Source organism: Leptonotus elevatus, chromosome 1 (genome assembly GCF_054856555.1).
Source record: "Leptonotus elevatus isolate MCC_2025b chromosome 1, RoL_Lele_1.0, whole genome shotgun sequence".
Taxonomy (NCBI): domain Eukaryota; kingdom Metazoa; phylum Chordata; class Actinopteri; order Syngnathiformes; family Syngnathidae; genus Leptonotus; species Leptonotus elevatus.
This window is the reverse complement of record NC_141239.1, coordinates 1929233-1950170: the sequence shown is the minus strand read 5'-3', so window position 1 is coordinate 1950170 and position 20938 is coordinate 1929233. Positions and strand designations below refer to the sequence as shown.

Here is a 20938-nt window from a genome sequence, read left to right as displayed (position 1 = left end):
TGTTCTTAACACCGGCAGGCGATAGGACTGCAAAAAAGTTCTTCGGTTCTCATTCGTTCGTGTCAGGCATTTAAGTTTTAAGCCGAGAGTCAGACATGTTGATATGATTGTGCTTTTGTGAGAAGAGAAATTGCATTTATTCATACGGTGATCTGGTTTTTTTTTAATTATTATTATTTTTTTAAATTTTAATTTATTTATTTATTTTTATTTTATTTTTATTTATTTATTTTTTTATCTGGGTTTTAATATTAGTGGTTTGCAACACGGGTTTTAAGTTCAGGTCACTGTTTAACAATAACGAGACAGACTAAAGGATCAAATGATGCTTCTTTGTAAGCGCTTGAAGTCCACGAGGTCAGAGATGGGCCACATAGATGATGGAGGGGGCCACAATTTTTCATCGGGGCTACTGGGGCCCACGTAGGGCTGCCATTTTGAATTTAGGCAAAATACGTGTCGGCCTGTGGCGAGCGAAAATCCGCATTAAAATCGACGGCCATGGGAATTAATTAGGAAATTTTTTTTTTTTTTGCAAACCCAAAAGATCCAATCTTTTTTGTCTCCCCTCAAAAACCCTCATCTCAAATCACAAAAAAAAATAATACTGAAAGAAGAAAAAAAATCCATGAATAGGTGAATCCTACTGTTTATAATTTCCCCTTAAATTGAAATTGTTTTTTTTGGTGTGTTTTGAATGTAATTGATTTCATCCTATGTTAAGGAGGAGTTTGCAGTTAAAAATAAACAAAACAGATTTAATCATGTTTGTAAAATGATCCCTGGCCCATATTGTGCCTCTAATTAGATTTAGAAGAAACTGCCACACCGTGGAGTGAAAAACAAAAAACCCCATCAAGAGACAGAAGGTGTGACTACGGGGTGTCAATCTTGCGGGCACCCCCCCCCCCCCCCCCCCACAGTCTTGCACTGACCTGTTACCGTGAGCTTGAGGAGCTTTGCTGAAAATATGGCAGAATGTCAACCTTCAGGAAAAAAAAAGAAGGAAAAAAGCCCATCACTTGTTTTTCCCAAAAACGAACAAACACAAACGAGCAAACAAACATCTTTGAGGATTGAGAAGGGATGCGGAATGAACAACATTCCTGCCCTGGGATTTGTTCATTTAAGTGAGGCTACATGCTAATCTGTGCTAGTCGTTTTAACACTGGAAACTCCCCCTTTAACCAAGTCAAACCCCAAAAACGTATAAATACGTTTTTTTTTAAAATACTTTGTCCTTCACGTATTTATACGTTTATTATGTTTTTTATGTTAGTGCATACAGAAGGCTTTGATGCTGCTTATGACTTGAAGAGGTCTCTTAAAGCAATGGTAGTTATTACAAAAATGGCCAGCAGGTGGCAGCAGAGTATAAGAGATCAGCGAATGTGAATAATGATGAAACTTAGCTATTTTCTAATGAAAACGGAAACAGATAAGAATATACGCATTTTTTCCTGACGAAAGAAGATACGCTAATCTTTCTTTTGGTAGGTTCCATGTTTTTATAGCAATAGAACACAATATTTTGTGGGCCTTGCAAAATCAGTCAAAATCCAGTAAAACAGCCGGGAGCGAAGGTGGTTGCTTCAGTGAAAATGTCTGGGAGTGAACGAGTTAAAGGTAAAATGACTCAACTAAAAGGTTTTCTTTAAGGACTGATTTCGTTTTTGTCTTCTACAAAAATACTTTAAATATAAAATATTTAATGTGTCATATTATGGCTTAAATCGTGTGCGACGTTAACTGTGATAGACTCCAGCATCCTGTAACCGTCAACTGGATAAGCAGTACAGGAAAATGAGGGGATTATAAAACCATTCCAGCCAATTTGAATAAATGAGGCGCTCACTTGTCAAGCGGTTTTAAGTACGTGTTGAGAACAGAACAGGCCCACGTGGAGGAAAGGCGAGATTTCAAAAGGGTTCGAGCGCGTCACAGACGACGAGAGACAAGGAAACCAAAAAGCGGAGGACGAAAACAACAGAAAGAAACAACAGAGCAGCTCCAAGGTAAAGCTGCTCGTCAAACCACAGTACGACTTTCCACTGCACAATGCAGATGTTGTGGGCGGGGCTAACACGACTTCATTTACATTTGTGTCCGCGGTCTCCAGCCAGGGACCCCTCCCAAAAGGAGGACCCAGTGGGGGTGTATGGGGGGAGGTGGGGGCAAGTAGGGGGGGGGGTGCACTGGGCTAGGGGAGGCAGTGACATTTGCACACGGGCCGGCGCAGAGACAGAGAGAGCAGGTGCAGTTTTGGGGTGTCGTGTAACTATTACAGTGGATATAAAAAGTCTACACACCCCCATTCAAATGGCAGGTTTTTGTGATCGATCTCAGTAGACCAAGAGCAATCTTTTCAAAAGTTTTTGTTCCACTATTTATATGATTTATAATCTGTACTCAATTGTACAATTGAAAAAAAAATATTGGGATAATGTAGTTGCAGAAGTGTGCACACCCTCATATCAATGGTGAGGTCGCCGTGTTTAGAATTATCCAACCGTATTTAAACTCTTAAAATAGTTATAGGTCAGAACTAAGGTGGGAAAAAGTTTTGCTTTGGGCTCATTATTCACATCACAAACACCTGGCATTTCAACAGAGACGTTTTACATCCGCTGCTCGTGATTATGTTTGGTCTTAATGAATTGAGTTGTTAATGGTTGCACTAATTAAAGTCTATTTGCTGCACGGGCTTTAAACTGCTCCGGAAAAAGCAACCGCAATTACTATGGCTTAGTTTCTTCATGCATAAAATGTACATCGGATTTCCCACCAGGCAACCAATTTCCCCTTCATGACTCCACACGCGTCATTTCTGGAATGTTGTAGCTGATACTGACTGCGGTCATTTGGCCGTTTTTTCCCGAGAGAACATCTCCTGTCCACTCATTCCTTACGTGAGGACGATTGTGCATGTGTCAGCTGCGTCCTCTGTCTGCCTCTGTCGGCGCCAACCATCCGGGCCGCTCCCCCCCGGCAGCTTCTCGGAAGGTCAGATGTGCGGCAATGCAGCAGAGAGCCGGGGACGAAGGCCAAGGGGGGGACCAAAAGGTCACCGCTCGCCTGTCGATTGCAGGTCACGAGTTTGGCTTTTCGTGCTGCGGGGGGGAGGACGGAAGATGACCTCTTCCGTCCTTTTTACTCGACCCGCAAACAGGGTCCCCAGTACACTCGCTTGCATTGCTTGTATCGGTTGCCGTGGTGTTGTGTATCCGGCGGGCGTGACTTCGAACCAAACCGCGTGGACGCGGAACACCATGGCGACCTTTGGCCAGTGCGCTCGTGCCAAACTCACACAGCTAATGTCGCAAAATATCCCAATAGAGACCAAATCCAAATTTTTTTTTCCTTCCTCAACAATTTGTTTATATTTATTCATATAGTCTACATACATTTTGTCAACTAAATTATGTCAACCTTAAACATTTCTTGACAATAATATGTCATATGCAACCTCACTGGTCTAAACATGACATTCTGATTCATATTAGATTTGTGGAATATGAGTTATGAAGCAAAATCCACTGTTGCTGTTATTGTCGACTGAAGATGACATCACAGTTGCTCGGGTGTGAGGCAACGACCAATCACAGCTCACCTGTTTTCTGAATCTGCGCTGTGATTGGTTTGACATTTTACCATTCCCTGCATATCACATTCCCTCCGGACTTTCAGACCGTACAGGAATTTAGATATTTATTTCATTCTGTATTTCCAAAAAAAAAAGAAAAGGAAAAATACTTTTAAAAATAGCATTTTGATTACTTATCATTAGAATCTTAAATGACCTTTAATGTTCAAATATTTGTCATACATTTAATATTAGTAGTAGTAGTGATTTAAATATGTTGACCAATTAATTGCACAATTTTTCCATAATTAATCACAATTAATCGCACTTTTCTACTTCTGCACAGAGGTTTACTTCTCAAATCTGAAATCGTGCAATTAATGTAAAATCATCAAAAAGAAAGTACCTCACACCCGAGCAACATTGATGTCCATCTTCAGTCGACAGCAAGCGGCAAAAATGGCTGCATTTCGCTGCTTAACAATCTTTCCTTCTTTTTCTTACTAAATGATTTGAAACAGATGATTTTTTTTTATAGACCCAATCCTGTTTTTTTAGTTAGCGTCGGAAGAAGCCACGGACAATTTTTGTGCGATTCAACGGCTGTGTGCGTTTTGCGCGTGTCAAGCACGTTTTTCAGACGTGCTTATGCCTCCCCCGAGGGACCCCTGGCTGCGTTGTTTCATATCATTTTCATGTTAAACTTCCTGGTCCCGCCCGAAGAGCTCCCGGTGACGGGTTCGGATTTGCGGAACGAGTACTCCACTGTGAAGTTGTTCTTGCGTTGGCCGCGCCCCCGACTCCACACGAACAATAGCAGGAAGCAGAAGAGGACCACCCCCAGGAAGGTGATGCAGCCCATCGCCGTGGAGACCAAGATGGTGGTCAAGTCCAAGGTAAATCTGAGGAACACCCGAGTGCTATTCAGGTTTGTGTCATTGAAGAACTCGCCGCTGTACAGCGAGCGATTGAGAAAAAAGGCCGAGGCGGCATCCAGCGGTTGGCTGCGTACGGTGAGAGTCGCAAAGTAGGTGTCATTCCCGCCGGCGTTGCTGGCGATGCAGATGTACGTTCCGCTGTCAGTGAGCTGGGCGTAGCGGATCTCCAAGGTGCCGCTCGGGAGAACGGTGACGCGGCCCGAGCTCTTAGCCGTGATCCGTCGACGCTGCGGGGATATCCAGATGATAGCCGGCGCTGGTTCTCCTTCCGCACGGCAGAGGAAATTCACCGGCTGGCCCTCACGAGCGCTCACCTGGCGGAAGATGCAGGGAAGCAGCGAATTGACGAGTACTGACGCATCACGTTTTCATTTCGTACGTTTTGAATTTTTTTTGGGGAGGGGGAGAATCTATTTTCCCTTATTTGCTAAAAAAACCCCTCATATATTCGGCAAAAGCTTCGTCTATTACTAATTGTGCTTTGGCGCCATCTTGTGGCAAATAGGAACTATGTTGAAGCGAAGAGCCTCATTTAGACAGGCCATAGCTCTGTGTCATTGAAAAGCAACACTTTACCACCATTTTGTGGCATCTTGTGGATTTTAGACTCCGTAAAACCAGGTCTAATTAGTGGTATAACGCAGTTTGGGTGGATTTCGTCAGACAGATTTGGCGCTCTGCGGTGGATGTCATCGTATTTAATATGTCAACAATGTGGGATAATCCCTCCGAATCATTGTACAAATCAATCCATTGAACAAATTATTATGATTATTATCTTAAAACAAATTGAACTCTTTTACCGCCAAAAACGTTTAATGACGTTTATTAAAATCCAAATGAATGCCGCCAAAAACGTTAATTGACGTTTACTATGGTTTTTTTTCTCAATGGGCCGCGCAACGTGTTGTGCAGCGCTGCCTGGTCAATGGGCTTGTGAAATAAAAAACACCCACTAATTATGGCCAGCAGATGGCAGCATTGTATCGCGTTTCAATGTTCTGCCGGTGTATGCAATTGCGGTGAAACAGATTGATATGATGTAATAAAACGTTTTCAAGGATGACGTCCTTTGTCACATTACATATAATTCACAGAGCGTCACTAAATAAATATTTGTGGCAAAATCACTGTTGAACTGGGGTGCTGGAGCCTATCCCAGCCGAATGAAGCCGGACTACCCCGAGAAAACCCTTTCAAGCATGGACAGAGCATGCAAACTTGCCACACGATGGATTGACCTGACTGGAACCTCGATCCTCACAACTGTGCTAACCACTAGAACAGCGGTGTCAAAGTCCAGTCCTCGAGGGCCCGAGTCCTGCATGTTTTTTCGAGGTTTCCCACGTTCAACACAGCTGATTCATATTTAAGCTCATCAGCAAGCTCTGCAGGAGCCTGATGAATATCCTGATCATTGAATCAGGTGTGTTGGAGTAGAGAAACCTCGAAAACATGCAGGACTCAGGCCCTCGAGGACCGGATCTTGACACATGTGCACTAGAATATTATGTCAGTCATATGCATATATTTCAAGGGCTTAACTACACTATGGCTGTCAATTTACAGGGCGGCCGCTAATTCAATCAAACTGGTTAAACTGGGAAATTGTGCATACCGGCGTATTAAAATAATACTTGGTTACCTGCTGAAGCTTGCGGTTGCGTATTTTAGGTTTCTGGCAGGTAAAATGATCAAAGAGTGCAGAATCAGTGAAGCTACTCAGGCTGACGCCTTGCACCTCCACGGGCCCTGCACACACGGGTACCCTGCCGTCAAAGTTGAGGGTCTTGCGCCTTTGCAGGATCCACAACAGACGGCAGTCACACAAGAGAGGGTTCCCATCCACTCTGAGCGTCTCCAGACTGTTAACAGAGTGGAAGGAACCCTCTTCCAAGGTCTGGAGGTCATTTGACGAGAAGTTGAGGACCCGAAGCTGACGTAGACCTCCGAGGGCATGGGGCTCCACCGTCATCAACCCTGTGTTGACCATGATGAGCTCCTTCAACCTTAGCAAGTCTCTGAAGGCCCAAGGCTCCAGCACTGTGATGGGGTTGTAGGAAAGGTTGAGGTGGGTTAGATGCACCAGGTTTTTGAAGGAACCAGAGGGGACGGAGGTGATGTTGGTGTTGATGATGGAGAGCCAGTGGAGGTCGAGACCCTGGAAACTAAGAGGCGAGATGTACTCCAGGAACGGCCAGTGATTGATGTCCAGACCTCTCAGATTCGAGAGCTTTCGGAAGTTCTGGTCCTCCAGAGCCGTGATGCTGAGGTGATGGAGGCGGAGGGTGACCAGGCTGCGCAGGTAGGACAAGGTCTGGCCTGAGATGGATGTCAGGTTGCAGCGAGCTATGGTGAGATCTTCCAGGCCCAGTAGCCCTGAGAATGCCTGAAAATGTGGAGAACAGAGGAATGAACGGTCACCGTAAATGCAGCTTTCAGACAGCTTATAATGTCATGCTTAAAAAAATGTATGGTTATGGTTTTGAATTCAATCTTTCTTTGCCATTTTCTTTTGTCTTCAATGATCTCCTCCAGTATTCACAAAGTGCTAATTGAGGGAATTGTGATTTGTTCGTTACATGCAATCATTCAAAAACGCAATGTTGATGATTACCTTGTGGGAAATATAAACCAGGTCATTGTCGCCCACTTCCAGGTGTTTGAGGCTCTTCAGATCTTGGAAGGTGTAGTCCAATAGAATCACAATCTTGTTCTCGCTCAGGTCCAAGCTGGTCAGATTGCCAAGTTTAGCAAAAGCCCCCATGGGCACTAACTTTAGCTGGTTGCTCCTCAACTTCAACACCTTAAGATTGGGCAGACTTGCGAAGGAATTGGGCTCTAATGTGGCGATGAGGTTTTCACTGAGATCCACTTCCTCCAGCCGGGGGTACGGCGCCAGATCACCGGCTTGCACCCATCGGAGTCGGTTCCTGCTGAGATCCAGGAGCTGCGTCTCGGTGGGGATGCCTTCGGGGATGTTGGTGAGCCGCCGCCGCTGACACGACACCGACCTCAGCTGAGCCGAGCACTCGCAGCGTGGCGGACAGGCCTGGCTACTTCCTGGCAGTGTCAAAGTTAAGACGGCGACCAGAGAAGCAGCCAGGACTGCCCGCCACATCTTTGGCCGTGGCACTAAGGCACGCCCACCAGGGCCAAGTGAGCCAATCATGGCCCTGGTTGTGGGACTCCTCGCCTATTGCAGGCGGGGTCACTTGCGCCTGTGAAACAAAACAGAGGGAAGACAGGAAGAGGGAGTCAAATATGTGAAGAGTGAGTAAAGATACTCTTGAGAGGGCTGCAGTGGAGAAGAAAGATGAAGGCCGATCGCCTGCTATCTTGAAGGCTCATAAAAATTACATCCACTCCACAGTAAATTATCCATGCTGTGGCTTAAGTAAAATCATACTGAAAACCGGGGAGATTTGCGGCATATCATGACACGGCTTTAAAATACTACTGACAAGCTCCCATCGGGTACGTACATCCGTTTAAGATATTTAAGATCATTTGTCATTTCACTAATTCATCTATGGTTTTTGATGGGGAACTGGGACACCGGGAGCCAATGAGAAAAGGCTTCTTCTCGCAGCCACATTATTTATGCATGTACGCATTATTCATCTCTCCTTGCTGCACTGAGACGGTCTGTTCCGTTTTGACAAACACAATGAATTTATCATCACCACGCAAAACAAAACAAAAGACAAGAGAACCACCGCTGTCACGTTATGCCGCAAAGAAATGTGCTCTGTTTGAGCTGCGAGGAGAAGTACTTTGAGTCACTGACTCCAGTCGTCGTAAGCGATTGGTCAGGTGCGTGATGAGGCACGTGCGCGTGGGATGAGGCCATTTTGATGACCACGAATTGGAAATCATTGTATTCCTCCTTGCACAGAGATGAGATGGATCACTTGCGCTTGAACATTCCTTTGGGCAACCTGTCATCCCTCCCACATCTCTTAGACACGGACACAGTCACCAGCGGCCATGAGATCTTAAAAAAATCTGCGTCACTCCACTAAGGGAAGAAAAAGAAACGTTAAAGAGAAATTCTTCACCATCACGTCGGGTTTTGGTATAAATCAGGCTTACGGTATAAATTTGTACTCTACCGACCAATTGTGATAAACAGTACTTGAAAATTGTCCTAAACATGTCTGACTTAGGAGCTGGAAGTACTTTTTTTTTTTTTTTTAAACAAGCATTCACATGCGTCAAACAGGCTCGTATTCACTGAGTTGTAAACAAATGTACTGTGGGCTGATGGGAGGAGACTTTTTCGTATTCTCCCACTTTTGTATAAGTATTGATGCCCCACGTTGGACGAGACAGACAACCTGATAGAACACGGCTTCAGTGTCATCAGCCTTTTGTCCTCAGAAGCTTCTGATAATTATTTACCTTTGCAAAGGGACTTCTTCACCAGGATCTCACCATTCAGTTAATTGAACACGCAAAGAGTACAATACTTAATATTGTCTACTTTAACAATCGCTAGTGCGGCTAAATACTGTCCTTTCATGGTGTGCATCCACTCTAAGTCACTAATACTTAGCCTCCATGGCGGAGAATAAACTACACAAGTGTCATTGTTTGCAAAGGATGACGATGAGTAAGACGGTGAAGCCATGCTAAACGCTAAGCTAACATGAAAAATAGAGTAGCAAAACACCATAAAAATGAATGCTTAGGCAGGTGGTGTAGTATACATTTAACAGAAATCGAGTTGGACACATGTGACATTGGTATATTAAATATTATTTAATATCAACACTGCTGTGTTCTAACTTTGGTTCTTTTATTAAAAATCTATTTTGCGATTTGCTACTACCACTATCTCATTCAGAAATACTTCCATTATGTTTTAGTTTATTTAATATGTTGATATATCGTTACTGTAAAGGAATTTAATGTGATATGAATTTTAGCTCAACCCAAACAACAGTTAGAAATTGCGGTCCAGTAGGAAATGGCACCCAAGTCACAATTCCGTTTTTTGTTTTTTTTATCAACCCAAGGCATATTTTAAAACCATTCAATGAAAGGTAGTGGCAGTGCCACTCGTTGGAAATTGAATATAACAAGCGAGTATGAGAATGTTCCAGACACACTTGGGGAAAAAAAAGTCACTGATGCCAAGACGAGTTTTGATTGCAGTAATTAAAAACCATAATGTTCGAAGACACTACGGAGAAGACGGGGAAAAAAAAGTCTAGCCTCTCGCCTGCTAACTCGCATAATGCAACAGTCAGCCGAGGCTTATTATTGTCTGAGTGTGGCACAACCTTTCCCTGAGAGTCTGAAAGTGATTTCATGAGCGATCGCTTGAGTGCAAGTCACTGGAATAATATGCACCCACAATGCACCCAGAATGTAATAACGGAGGCTCGTTCGCCAGCACTGACAAACGGCGATAGTCCAAAAAGCTTGTACTGTTCACTCAATCACATCTTGTGATAGACAAAATGGACACAATCCAGCAATTTATTGATATACTTCTTGCAGGCGGGCGCAAGATTATGAAGATGATGAAATAACAAAAAACTGCAATTGTTTGCTCCACTTTCTGCTGTTTCTTCTGTTTCGTGGAACATATCCAATCAAATAAAACTTTATTTGTATTGCACTTTTCACACATACAAATTGAAATATCCAAGGTATCCATCATAAAAACAAAACCCACCCCTTTCCCCAAATTATTTACACAACCTGAAGGACTATGGTTGAGCAGGAGATAGTGGGGCACAGAGAAACCATACACAGAAAAATACCCCCTCTCTAAAAACAAAACAAAAAACTATGGAATAAAAAGAGATGAAAGCTTTGAGACAACAAAATAAAAAGCTAAAAGGGGGAAAAAGCTAAATGTGAAGCTAAAAGACAAGAATAAAAGGCGCTAAAAGACAGTAAGATAAATAAAAATAGGACTCCATTAAAAGAGTAAAACAAATACCGGTAATATAAAAGCCAAACTAAAAAAAGGCTATTCCATGCTTTTGGACCATCCATCCTAGCCATTTTCTGAACCGCTTATTCGCGGGGTGCTGGAGCCTATCCCATCCGGCTTCGGGCAGTCGGCGGGGTACACCCTGAACCGGTTGCCAGCCAATCCAGGTAATTGAGGACCGTATTGGATGAATGCAGCCTCACCATGCGTTTTGCTTCTGGCCCTTGGAATAATTAAAAGTCCGCTGCCAGAGGACCTCAGGATCTGCGAGGGTTAAGTTAGCCCAAGACCGTTAAGACATTTAAAGACTAATAAAAGCGCCTTCAAATCAATTCTGATCTGGCGTCATGTCCCCTTACTAATAATTTTCAAGGAAACACTCCTTGAAATAATAGACGTCGCTCTGACTTCGTTTCTCAATGGAGTCATGAGAAAATCTATTCTTGTGACATCCTGGGCCTCTTTGACTATCAAAAAATATATATTTTTTTAAAATCGATTTTCCTTGTTCATCTATAAAGCTACAAAATGTGTAATATAGTTACATAAAATTTGGCCTCACTTTTCCCAATCTACAGTCAGCGACTTCAAATGCTTTTTTTTCCTTGTGCATGAATGGCCCAAAAAAACACAACTTGTTCTTGTGGACAAAGCTTTAAATAAGTGAAATGCAAAGCTCTCACACGTGCGTGGAATCCCACAAGGTTTACACAAGCCCGAGGACATCACTGTTCCTCAATTTTACAAAGGGTTGCAAAAAAAAAAAAAAATCCAAAACACACATCTCTTGAAGATCGGACCCAAATCTGGCACCGTTTTCCATTTTTTTGTTGCCGCGAGACAAAACAAAAGGGCGGCTTTGCAGACTGCTGCTCAAATTGACCCACTTCTCAGCAGCGACTCCGCCTCGCGCCCGTCAGCCAGCAACAACTCAACATGACCGGAAGGACGCAACAGCAAACCTCTGCCTTCTGCTTGGAACCCGAGCAGGCCAGAGGAGCGCAGACGGCTCCTAAGCAAACACGCGTTCGTGCGCTGAATCCAAAACCAAATGGGCCGACAATACAAACGTGACCTTTTCATTTACGGCGAAGCGCCGTCCTTGCGCGACATCCAAACCGAAAAAATGAAAATTAGGGGTGTCAAAATGAGTGCGTTCATTTTGAGTTGATTTCAAGGTCCTTTAATTAACGCCACGCACGATTAATTTGCTTGGAAAGCCTGTAAAGTCGCAAAGCAGCAGACGCGTCCACGTCAAAATTCAGCAGTAATGTGGAGCCCATCGGGCTTTCTCCCCTACGGCATAACCCCGACTTTCAAATTAACAACCAATCGTTTTATTTGAATGCGTGGGAGCAGAAAGGAATTACACATCTCCACCATCTCTTCTCAGATAATATGTTTATATCATATACATCCTTGCTCCAAAAATACAAAATAAAAAACGGAAACTTTTTACATTATTTGCAAGTTAAAAGTATGATAAAGAAACAAATTCCAACACTTCGGGGTACGCGCCAACCGCCTGTTTTAGCTAAAGATATTACAATACTTGTTCATTCATTTAAAATCATAAAGATGTGTCAGGGTGGTCGTGATTGGTTGAGGGATGGTGGACCCAAATGCAGGGAAGCAAGGGAAGTATGTGGAACTTGAATGATACATAGGGAGAAAGTGGAGCAGACGTTCAGGACTGGACGGGACGGAACTGGACTGGTCGCCATGACTGGACGGGACGCGAGTAGACTGGTCGCCAGGACTGGACGCGAGTAGACTGGTCGCCATTACTGGACGGGACGCAAGTAGACTGGTCGCCATGACTGGACGGGACGCGAGTAGACTGGTCGCCATGACTGGATGGGATGCGAGTAGACTGGTCGCCATGACTGGATGGGATGCGAGTAGACTGGTCGTCATGACTGGATGGGATGCGAGTAGACTGGTCGCCATGACTGGACGGGACGCAAGTAGACTGGTCGCCATGACTGGACGGGATGCGAGTAGACTGGTCGCCATGACTGGACGGAACGCGAGTAGACTGGTCGCCATGACTGGACGAGATGCGAGTAGACTGGTCGCCATGACTGAACGCGAGTAGACTGGTCGCCATGACTGGACGGGACACGAGTAGGTCCTTTAATTAACGCCACACACGATTAATTTGCTTGGAAAGCCTGTAAAGTCGCAAAGCAGCAGACGCGTCCACGTCAAAATTCAGCAGTAATGTGGAGCCCAGCGGGCTTTCTCCCCTATGGCATAACCCCGACTTTCAAATTAACAACCAATCGTTTTATTTGAATGCGTGGGAGCAGAAAGGAATTACACATCTCCACCATCTCTTCTCAGATAATATGTTTATATCATATACATCCTTGCTCCAAAAATACAAAATAAAAAACGGAAACTTTTTACATTATTTGCAAGTTAAAAGTATGATAAAGAAACAAATTCCAACACTCCGGGGTACGCTTCCAACCGCCTGTTTTAGCTAAAGATATTACCAAGCTTTCTCCGACAACAACAAAAAAACTCTCAAAAATATATAAGTTACTTTCATATACTGATAAAACGTCTTTACCCATCTCGAAATGGGAAACAGACTTGTCTATAGCTCCGGAATCGGACTTTTGGATTCAAGTTTGTGAAAACGATTTTAAAATGACAAAACACACAAATTTACAACTTATCCAATATAAAATTATTCATAGAACAAAACACTACAGACACTTATTTTCATGCTTTATGGTTATGTACTCCGGTTACGTGTTTCTGGACTAAAGTCTTAGAAAAACTTTCCGCTGTCTTGGACTGTAGGATACCGTTCTCTCCAAACTTGTGTTTGCTCGGTGACTTAACAACAATTGACTTACCACATAAACAATTTCAATCTATACTTGTAGCCCTTACTATCGCAAAAAAATAACAATTCTTGTTAACTGGAAAAATAAACAAACTCTGAATATCGACCAATGGTCTAACCCTCCTCATAAATCACATTTTAATGGAAAAAATATCTGCCTCAAATAAAAACCAAATGTCAAAATTTAAAGAAACATGGTCTACGTATATAGAATTTTTTAACCTAAACTTGGATCTTAATTCTGCCTGTTAGCGAGAGCCACAGCAGCGTTATAACTTGCATTGATGTTTCTGTATTAGGCAATTTGTAACTCATGGTTGTGTTTCTATAGTCAGCAACCCGGCTGCTGCCAGCCACCACCAAAAAAAGAAACATAAGAAAAAAAAAAAAGAAAAAAAAATTCAGCAGTAATAAATGGAATAATAATGCATATATTTGTGGAGATTGGGGTCAAGTTGTGTTTTACAATTTTAAAAATCATTGCGGGCATATTATCCATTATCATTGTTGGTGTACTTTTGTCTTAGAATTATTGTGCTTTTGTTTTTGTTTCTGGTTTGTTTCTTCCACAAGCTGATATTGTTAGTTTTCATCACCACTGATGAGCTTTTGACGTCACGTTAGTTAACGAACACTTTTGTTTTCGTTCTGTTTGTGAACGCACCTGTTTTTCAGCGTTCGTGGCTTGCAGGAAAGTAGCTACATTAGTTTTTTATAGTTTGATATTAATGAGTTTTTCTTCCTCCCGCTCCTTTTCAGGCGAGGTTAAGTCGAGTGTCGCCTGGAGAAATGGATCAATTGTTGATTTTGATTGCTGCCTGAAATAAATGAATGAATTTCACACGCTGCTTCATGCTAACGATTAGATTTCTCTTAATAGGAAAAGAAAAATGCACTGAGCTGTCGCCAATGTCTTCAAAATGCAATGATGTCATCTAGTGGCAGAAAAATGACCTCAACGCAAATATCACACTCGTTTTTTAAAGTACAGTACATCTTTCTAATTTAAACGACATTTGATGAATTATGAAATTATTGTATGAATGACTAATAATTTCCACTTTTACGTTTACAAGAGGATGACAACTTACTGTACATTTTGTTGTACATTTAGAACAGATATCAAATTTGCGATTAATCGTGAGTTAACTATTGAAGTCATGTGATTAATTACGATAAAAATGTTTCATCGCCTGACACCCCTCGTGGAAATCTCAAAACCTCTCCAAATGCAGCTAACAATAATAGCCAGCGCACAGCGTATCGTGTAGCGTGCTATTAGCCAGTCAATGGCGTTTCACATGACATGCTAGCCTTCAACACCCGATCACAATGTTTCTGCTCTTTTGTGTCTTGTTTTGAATGTGTCACATTATCATGAATTATGAATGATACGGCTTGGTTGTACATTTTGTTTTTTGTATGTATACAATTTCTTCATCTTTAAAATTGTAAACATTTTGAAGCAAGCACGCTTGGCCTCTTATTTGGAGAATTGTACAAGCAAAATAATGCAAACACGCGCTTAAGTGTTTGATGATCTGTTAATTTTTTATTTTAATTTTTTATTTTTCTTATTATTATTATTATTTTTTTTCTATAAAGAGCTCAGTATTGTTCATTCGGAAATGTCATCATCATTGCTCTTTATTTTTTATTTTTATTTATTTATTTTTTTTAAATATATATATATATATATATATATATATATATACATACATATATATATATATATATATAAATATATATATATACATATTTTTTTTTTGTATGTGGGTGAGTATGGGGATGATCTGTTTCTAAAGCATGTGGAGGTAAAACTACAAAAAACGTAACCTCCCGTCATACACCGTATTTCCAGTGCTTTTCTCCACACACACAAAAAAAAAACCATTATAAGTGCTTATGTATACAATAGTGTTTTTTTTTTCCGTACCTGTTCAGACATTAAAGCTAAGCGACGGATGGAAGCCGTCTCGGAACGGCCGCAAGCATTACCCTCCCGAAAAAGTGGCAGTCACAGCATGAATCAGCGAGCTGACATTGTGAAAGACAAGGTCCTTGTTGCTGCTCCGCTCAAGAGCAGACAGGCGTCCTGAACTCGCACTCGCACGCGCACATGTCGTCACGCACGCTGACCCACACAAGCGCATGTATTCTCAAACGTAGGGATTAAAAGTAAATAAATAAATAAAACGTGATTTGAGAACAAAAAATTCCTATATTGTTACTTCCCACCACCGCTGACTGTTAATTAATGGACCAGACGTCAGTGAATTAGCATAAACAAATCCCAGAAAGTCATTGAGGAATTGAGGTATGAATTCATGTATTCATGTATTCATTGTGCATGAGCAGATTTCGGATGACAGCATTTTTGCTCAACTCTAAAGCAGCCTGAGTCGACGAACAAATGAGAGGAATTCAAAACGCTGGAGGAGAAAAAAATAAGACTGCTGCAACAATAAACCTTTCACATAAAAAACTCGATCACACAAAAAACTCTGACACCTACAAAAACCTTTCATATGCAAAAAAAACTCTCACCACCAACAAACCTCACTCACACTTAAAACAAAGTCTCACTCATACAAATAAACCTCACATGAAAAACAAAAAACTCTCATGATTATCAAAAACATTTCACATTCAGCAAAAATCTCACACACCAAAACACTTCAAACCAAAAAAAACCCATTAAAAACAAACTTTCACTCACACAAATAAACCTCTCACACAAAAACTTTTCACATACAAAAAGCCTCTATTACAGCCAGAAAAACTCTCGACATAAAAACTCACTCCTACCAAAAACCTACCACCCATCAAAAAACATTATGAAAACTCTCACAATAGCTGATATACAGCATCAACTAACAAATGACATAAGAAATGAAATAACATAAATAAACACAGGATACAACACACATTCTATTAATAGCCAAAATATGATTCAAGGCAAAGTAGAACACTACTAAATTAAAATAAAGAACTTTAATTTCTAACACTATCAACGTAAGGATTATGAACAGTAAAATTATATTACATAATGGTGGGCCTTTGAAATGAACTGCTGCATTTCTCATAAAGATATTTTACTCTTTAAAACACTGCATATCTTATATTCCATAATGGTGGACAGAAACGGAGATTGACATTTGCAATGATCTGCATTTGACAAAGATGCAATTTAGACTCTTTTAAAACGTTGACCTTTATCTTCTCAAACTTGCATGAAAGTATACAGAATCAAAAAAAAAAAGTTATTATATCGATTACATATTGACTGATGTTGATTACGCAATAATACGATATAATCGGCTTGAAGAAGTTTTTTTTGGGTGACTGCGAACGGTAAATGTTTTTTTTTTTGGCCATACGTGCACTTCATAGTTCATCAATCAATCAACGCTTCCTGCAGGTGCAGCGTTCAGTTTTTTGATATGTTGCCATCGTGCGAATTGCTCTGCTTGTGTGCGTATCAAAAAAAAAAAACATATTTTTGAAACGATTAAAAGGGTCAAGATTTTTTGCCTTCAGGCCTCATCGTCGGCGCGTTTTTGCCGCATCGGCGAACGGCTGCAGTCTCTCGTCGCATCTCTTTACAGGCAATGAGGCCGTTAAAGTTCCCTGCCAGGAAGACAATCAATAAAAAAGTGCTACCTGATGTTATACGGCCGACATGCGGCTATTTTGTAACAACAGCAGCTGCTCGTTAGAACACAACTTGCACGAGTCATGAATACAAATGCAAGCCAAATGAGCATTGACAGAGTTTTTTTTTTACGATTTGACGTTTGTACGGCACCGTAGCGCGTTTACAATCAAACTTCCAAGATGTGATTTAAGTCCTTTCATTTAAGAGGGCTCATAAAAATAGGTCATTTACTGTAGCATTTAGCAAATGTTATATTATTAATTAATATTATTTGTAGGCACCACAATTGTGTGTCCGGAATTGTTTAAATGGAAGCACTTTATAATTAAATTAAATTAAAAGTTTCTCAACTTTGAGCATTTTTGACTAATATCAGTATTTAAAAAAAAAATTCTGACGGACAAATATAAGGTAAATCTAAAACCATTTTAATCTCAGGGAATATTTGATTAAAGTTTCAGTTAACTTTATAAGAGATGCTGTTGATCTTCTGAACCATTTGTTTTTGTTTGACATTAAAACAAAGAAATATGAAACTAAGATTTCAGGTATTTTTGAATTTTGGGAAAAAATATTTACTGTAGAAAAAAGCTACGGTTGTTTACTTGTTTAAGTTCCCATTTAACTTTTTAAGATGTACTGATAATCTTTCTTGTCAGAAATTTAAAAGGATGTCTATTCTCTAAAACAAAAACAAAAATTCACGATTTTGAAAAGTCTGAAAAATTGTTCAATAAACACGCTTTAAGCCATTACAACAGAGTTAAGATTAGCGTTTGTATTCAAAAAAATTTGAAAAAAAAATTCCCATTAAAATGAATATCGACTCCAAATATCAATTATCGGCCTCCTTAACTACTAATAATCTGCATCAGTATCGGCCCTTAAAAAACCCGCATATCATTTACATTTGAACATGCATGGCAAAACCACCAACTGTAAATGTAAAAATAAAAAAAAATAAAAAATGTGACTGGATCTTTCAGAATTCATTTCAAATCATCTTGTCATGTTTCGGTTCTGTTGGGGTTTGGGTTTTTGTTTGTTTCGTGTGTTCTTGTTGTTTTTGTTCTTGTTTTTTGTCTTGTGTTCCTGGTTTCTTCCCTCGTCTCGTTATGTCTAACCACGTCCACCTGTGTGTGTCTTTTCTTCTTCTTCAGGCGCTCTCATTAGCATAAAGCAAAAATAAAAGCGATACTTCTATTTCGACACGTCTAAAAAAAACACCTCATGAGAGCGTCAAAACTTTTTTGCGGTATTTGAGAGTTTTTCCGAAAATCGCGTGTTTCCATTACCAGCTTGCTAATGCGCAACTTGCCAGAGTGGAAAGATTTGAAAACGCGGCGCGTACGCGTCCGTCTGGACGCCACATGCAGGAGACTCCTCCATTGATGACGTAACGGTCGCAGCTCGATGGCGACGCGTCGTCGCACTTTGATGACGTACGCGCCAATTCTCGCGTGACAGTCTGTCAACAACAATGGCGGATAGCCGTGTCGCAACCTCCTTAGCTTGCTTATGCTTTTGCAGCAAAATATTTAGCTTCTTTATTCCCACGTTGTACTTGAACCACCCGCCATTGTCACGTCTCCTGTGTTCGTCTTTTTCATGTTGTTTCGATACATGCAAAGCCATGTTTGTTCTGCAGATTGCGATAAAATTCGTCCTCTTGGCTGATTCTTCTTCTACGCGTTCCGTTAACTCCCTGTGGCTGCGCTACAGCGCCACGCCAGTCTTGGCATACACATTACAGCTGTTAAACGTCCTCCGCGTCTTCTTTTGGACACACGCACGTCTTGAAATGCTTCTGTGCGGACGAGATTTGTTTGAGGAACGAAGCCGGCTTTGCTTCCGTCTGGTTGAGGCCTTAGTCTGTTGTGTTTGTCCAGTTGGTGTGGGTGCATTGCCTCTGTTATGTGTGGAACTTTGTGCGTCAAGTCTTCGTCACCGCCAAGTCATCATCGCCTTAGCTAACCAAGTCGTCCTCGTCACAGCCAAGAAGCCTCAGCCAAGTCAAGTCACTCCACAGTAAGTAAGTCAAGTCAAGCCAAATCAGGTCCTGTCATGCTTGTTCCAGTCATGGTGACCAGTCTACTCACGTCCCATTTAGTCATGGCAACCAGTCTACTCATGTCCTGTCCAATCATTGCGACCAGTCTACTCGCGTCCCGTCCAGTCATGGCGACCAGTTTACTCGCGCCCCGTCCAGTCATGGCGACTAGTCTATTCGCGTCCCGTCCAGTCATGGTGACCAGTCTACTCACGTCCCATTTAGTCATGGCAACCAGTCTACTCATGTCCTGTCCAATCATTGCGACCAGTCTACTCGCGTCCCGTCCAGTCATGGCGACCAGTTTACTCGCGCCCCGTCCAGTCATGGCGACTAGTCTATTCGCGTCCCGTCCAGTCATGGCGACCAGTCTACTTGCGCCCCGCCCAGTCATGGCGACCAGTCTACTCGCGTCATGGCGACCAGTCGACTTGTGTCCCGCCCATTCATGGCGACCAGTCTACTCGCGTCCCGTCCAGTCATGTCGACCAGTCTACTCACGCCCGTCCAGTCATGGCGACCAGTCTATTGGCGTCCCGTCAGTCATGGCGACCAGTCTACTGGCGTCCCGTCCAGTCATGGCGACCAGTCTACTCGCGTCCCGTCCAGTCATGGCGACCAGTCTACTCACGTCCCGTCCAGTCATGGCGACCAGTCTACTTGCGTCCCGTCCAGTCATGGTGACCAGTCTATTCGCGTCCCGTCCAGTCATGGCGACCAGTCGACTCGCGCCCTGTCCAGTCATGGCGACCAGTCTACTCGCGTCCCGTCCAGTCATGGCGACCAGTCTACTCGCGTCCAGTCACGGCGACCAGTCTACTTGTGTCCCGTCCAGTCATGGCGACCAGTCTACTCGCGCCCAGTCATGGCGATCAGTCTACTTGCGTCCCGTCCAATCATGGCGACCAGTCTACTCGCGTCCCGTCCAGTCATGGCGACCAGTCCAGTTCCGTCCCGTCCAGTCCTGAACGTCTGCTCAACTTTCTCCCTATGTATCATTCAAGTTCCACATACTTCCCTTGCTTCCCTGCATTTGGGTCCACCATCCCTCAACCAATCACGACCACCCTGACACATCTTTATGATTTAAAATGAATGAAAATGCCATTAGTCCGAAAATAGACATTTAAAGAGTGAAACGTTCAATTAATGCCCATTGACCTTTGCTCCTTTTGGTGTGCGTACCTCGGCTATAACATCATGGTTTAGTCAGCCTGCATTATTTGTACGTATAAAATCATATTTCTATTCAATTTGTTTTGAATCGCTGCACACACAATATGCAAGCAAAGCACAAGCAAGCAAACACGTTTTCCATGCGAGGGAGCATTTGCAAGATCCTCATCTGATACGTTTCACTTGGCGCGCAACGTGCGAGACCAGCAACGCGCTCCGTCCTCTGGCGAAGCATCATCAGCCGTCTTCTTGATGGCTGCGTGCGCGCGCACGGAGGTTGACGTCTCATGAACAAGACAGCTTGTGACTCATGCGAAAAATCTTCCAGCATTTCCCCCCCCCCACCCGACCATCGCCACCCCCAACCTGGCGATGGCTCAAATCCGTTGCTTATCTGAGCTGAAATGCGTCCGCAGCTAATCAACCGCGAGACGCGCGGCGTCGCTCGTCTCGCGGCTAACGCTTACGCAGGAAAAGGGACGAGCGCGATGAACAGATCCTAACCAGGCGGAGACGAAAACCCCACAAGAATAAACAAATCTGATGAATAACACCACAAATAGACAACAAAATAAATATGCAGTTTCATTCCATGACCACTAACTGAAATTTTTTGGGAATGTGTTTTAAAAAAAGAAGCATATTGTACTTGATCAAAATGTACCATAATGACATAAATAAAATGTGAAGCATTAAACAGGTGACATTTATTTGCTTCAGTTC

The 20938-nt window shown here is 42.4% G+C and overlaps 1 protein-coding gene across 7 annotated transcripts in view; it reads right to left on the bottom strand.

Annotated features, from left to right (window-relative positions):
- Positions 1-20938, bottom strand: part of lingo3b (leucine rich repeat and Ig domain containing 3b) — a 65453-nt gene that overhangs the window by 1635 nt on the left and 42880 nt on the right. For 2 of the 7 annotated variants that reach the window (XM_086076576.1, XM_086076568.1), the window contains 3 exons: positions 7139-7742; positions 6167-6910; positions 936-4835 (listed from right to left, as the gene is read on the bottom strand). In XM_086076576.1, the coding sequence (XP_085932702.1) occupies positions 4266-4835; positions 6167-6910; positions 7139-7693 (1869 nt within the window). In that variant the 5' untranslated portion in view covers positions 7694-7742 and the 3' untranslated portion in view covers positions 936-4265. Of the gene's footprint in view, positions 1-935; positions 4836-6166; positions 6911-7138; positions 7743-20938 lie in introns of those variants that run through there. The other 5 variants (XM_086076616.1, XR_015094883.1, XM_086076595.1 and 2 more) reach the window with 5 other exon arrangements.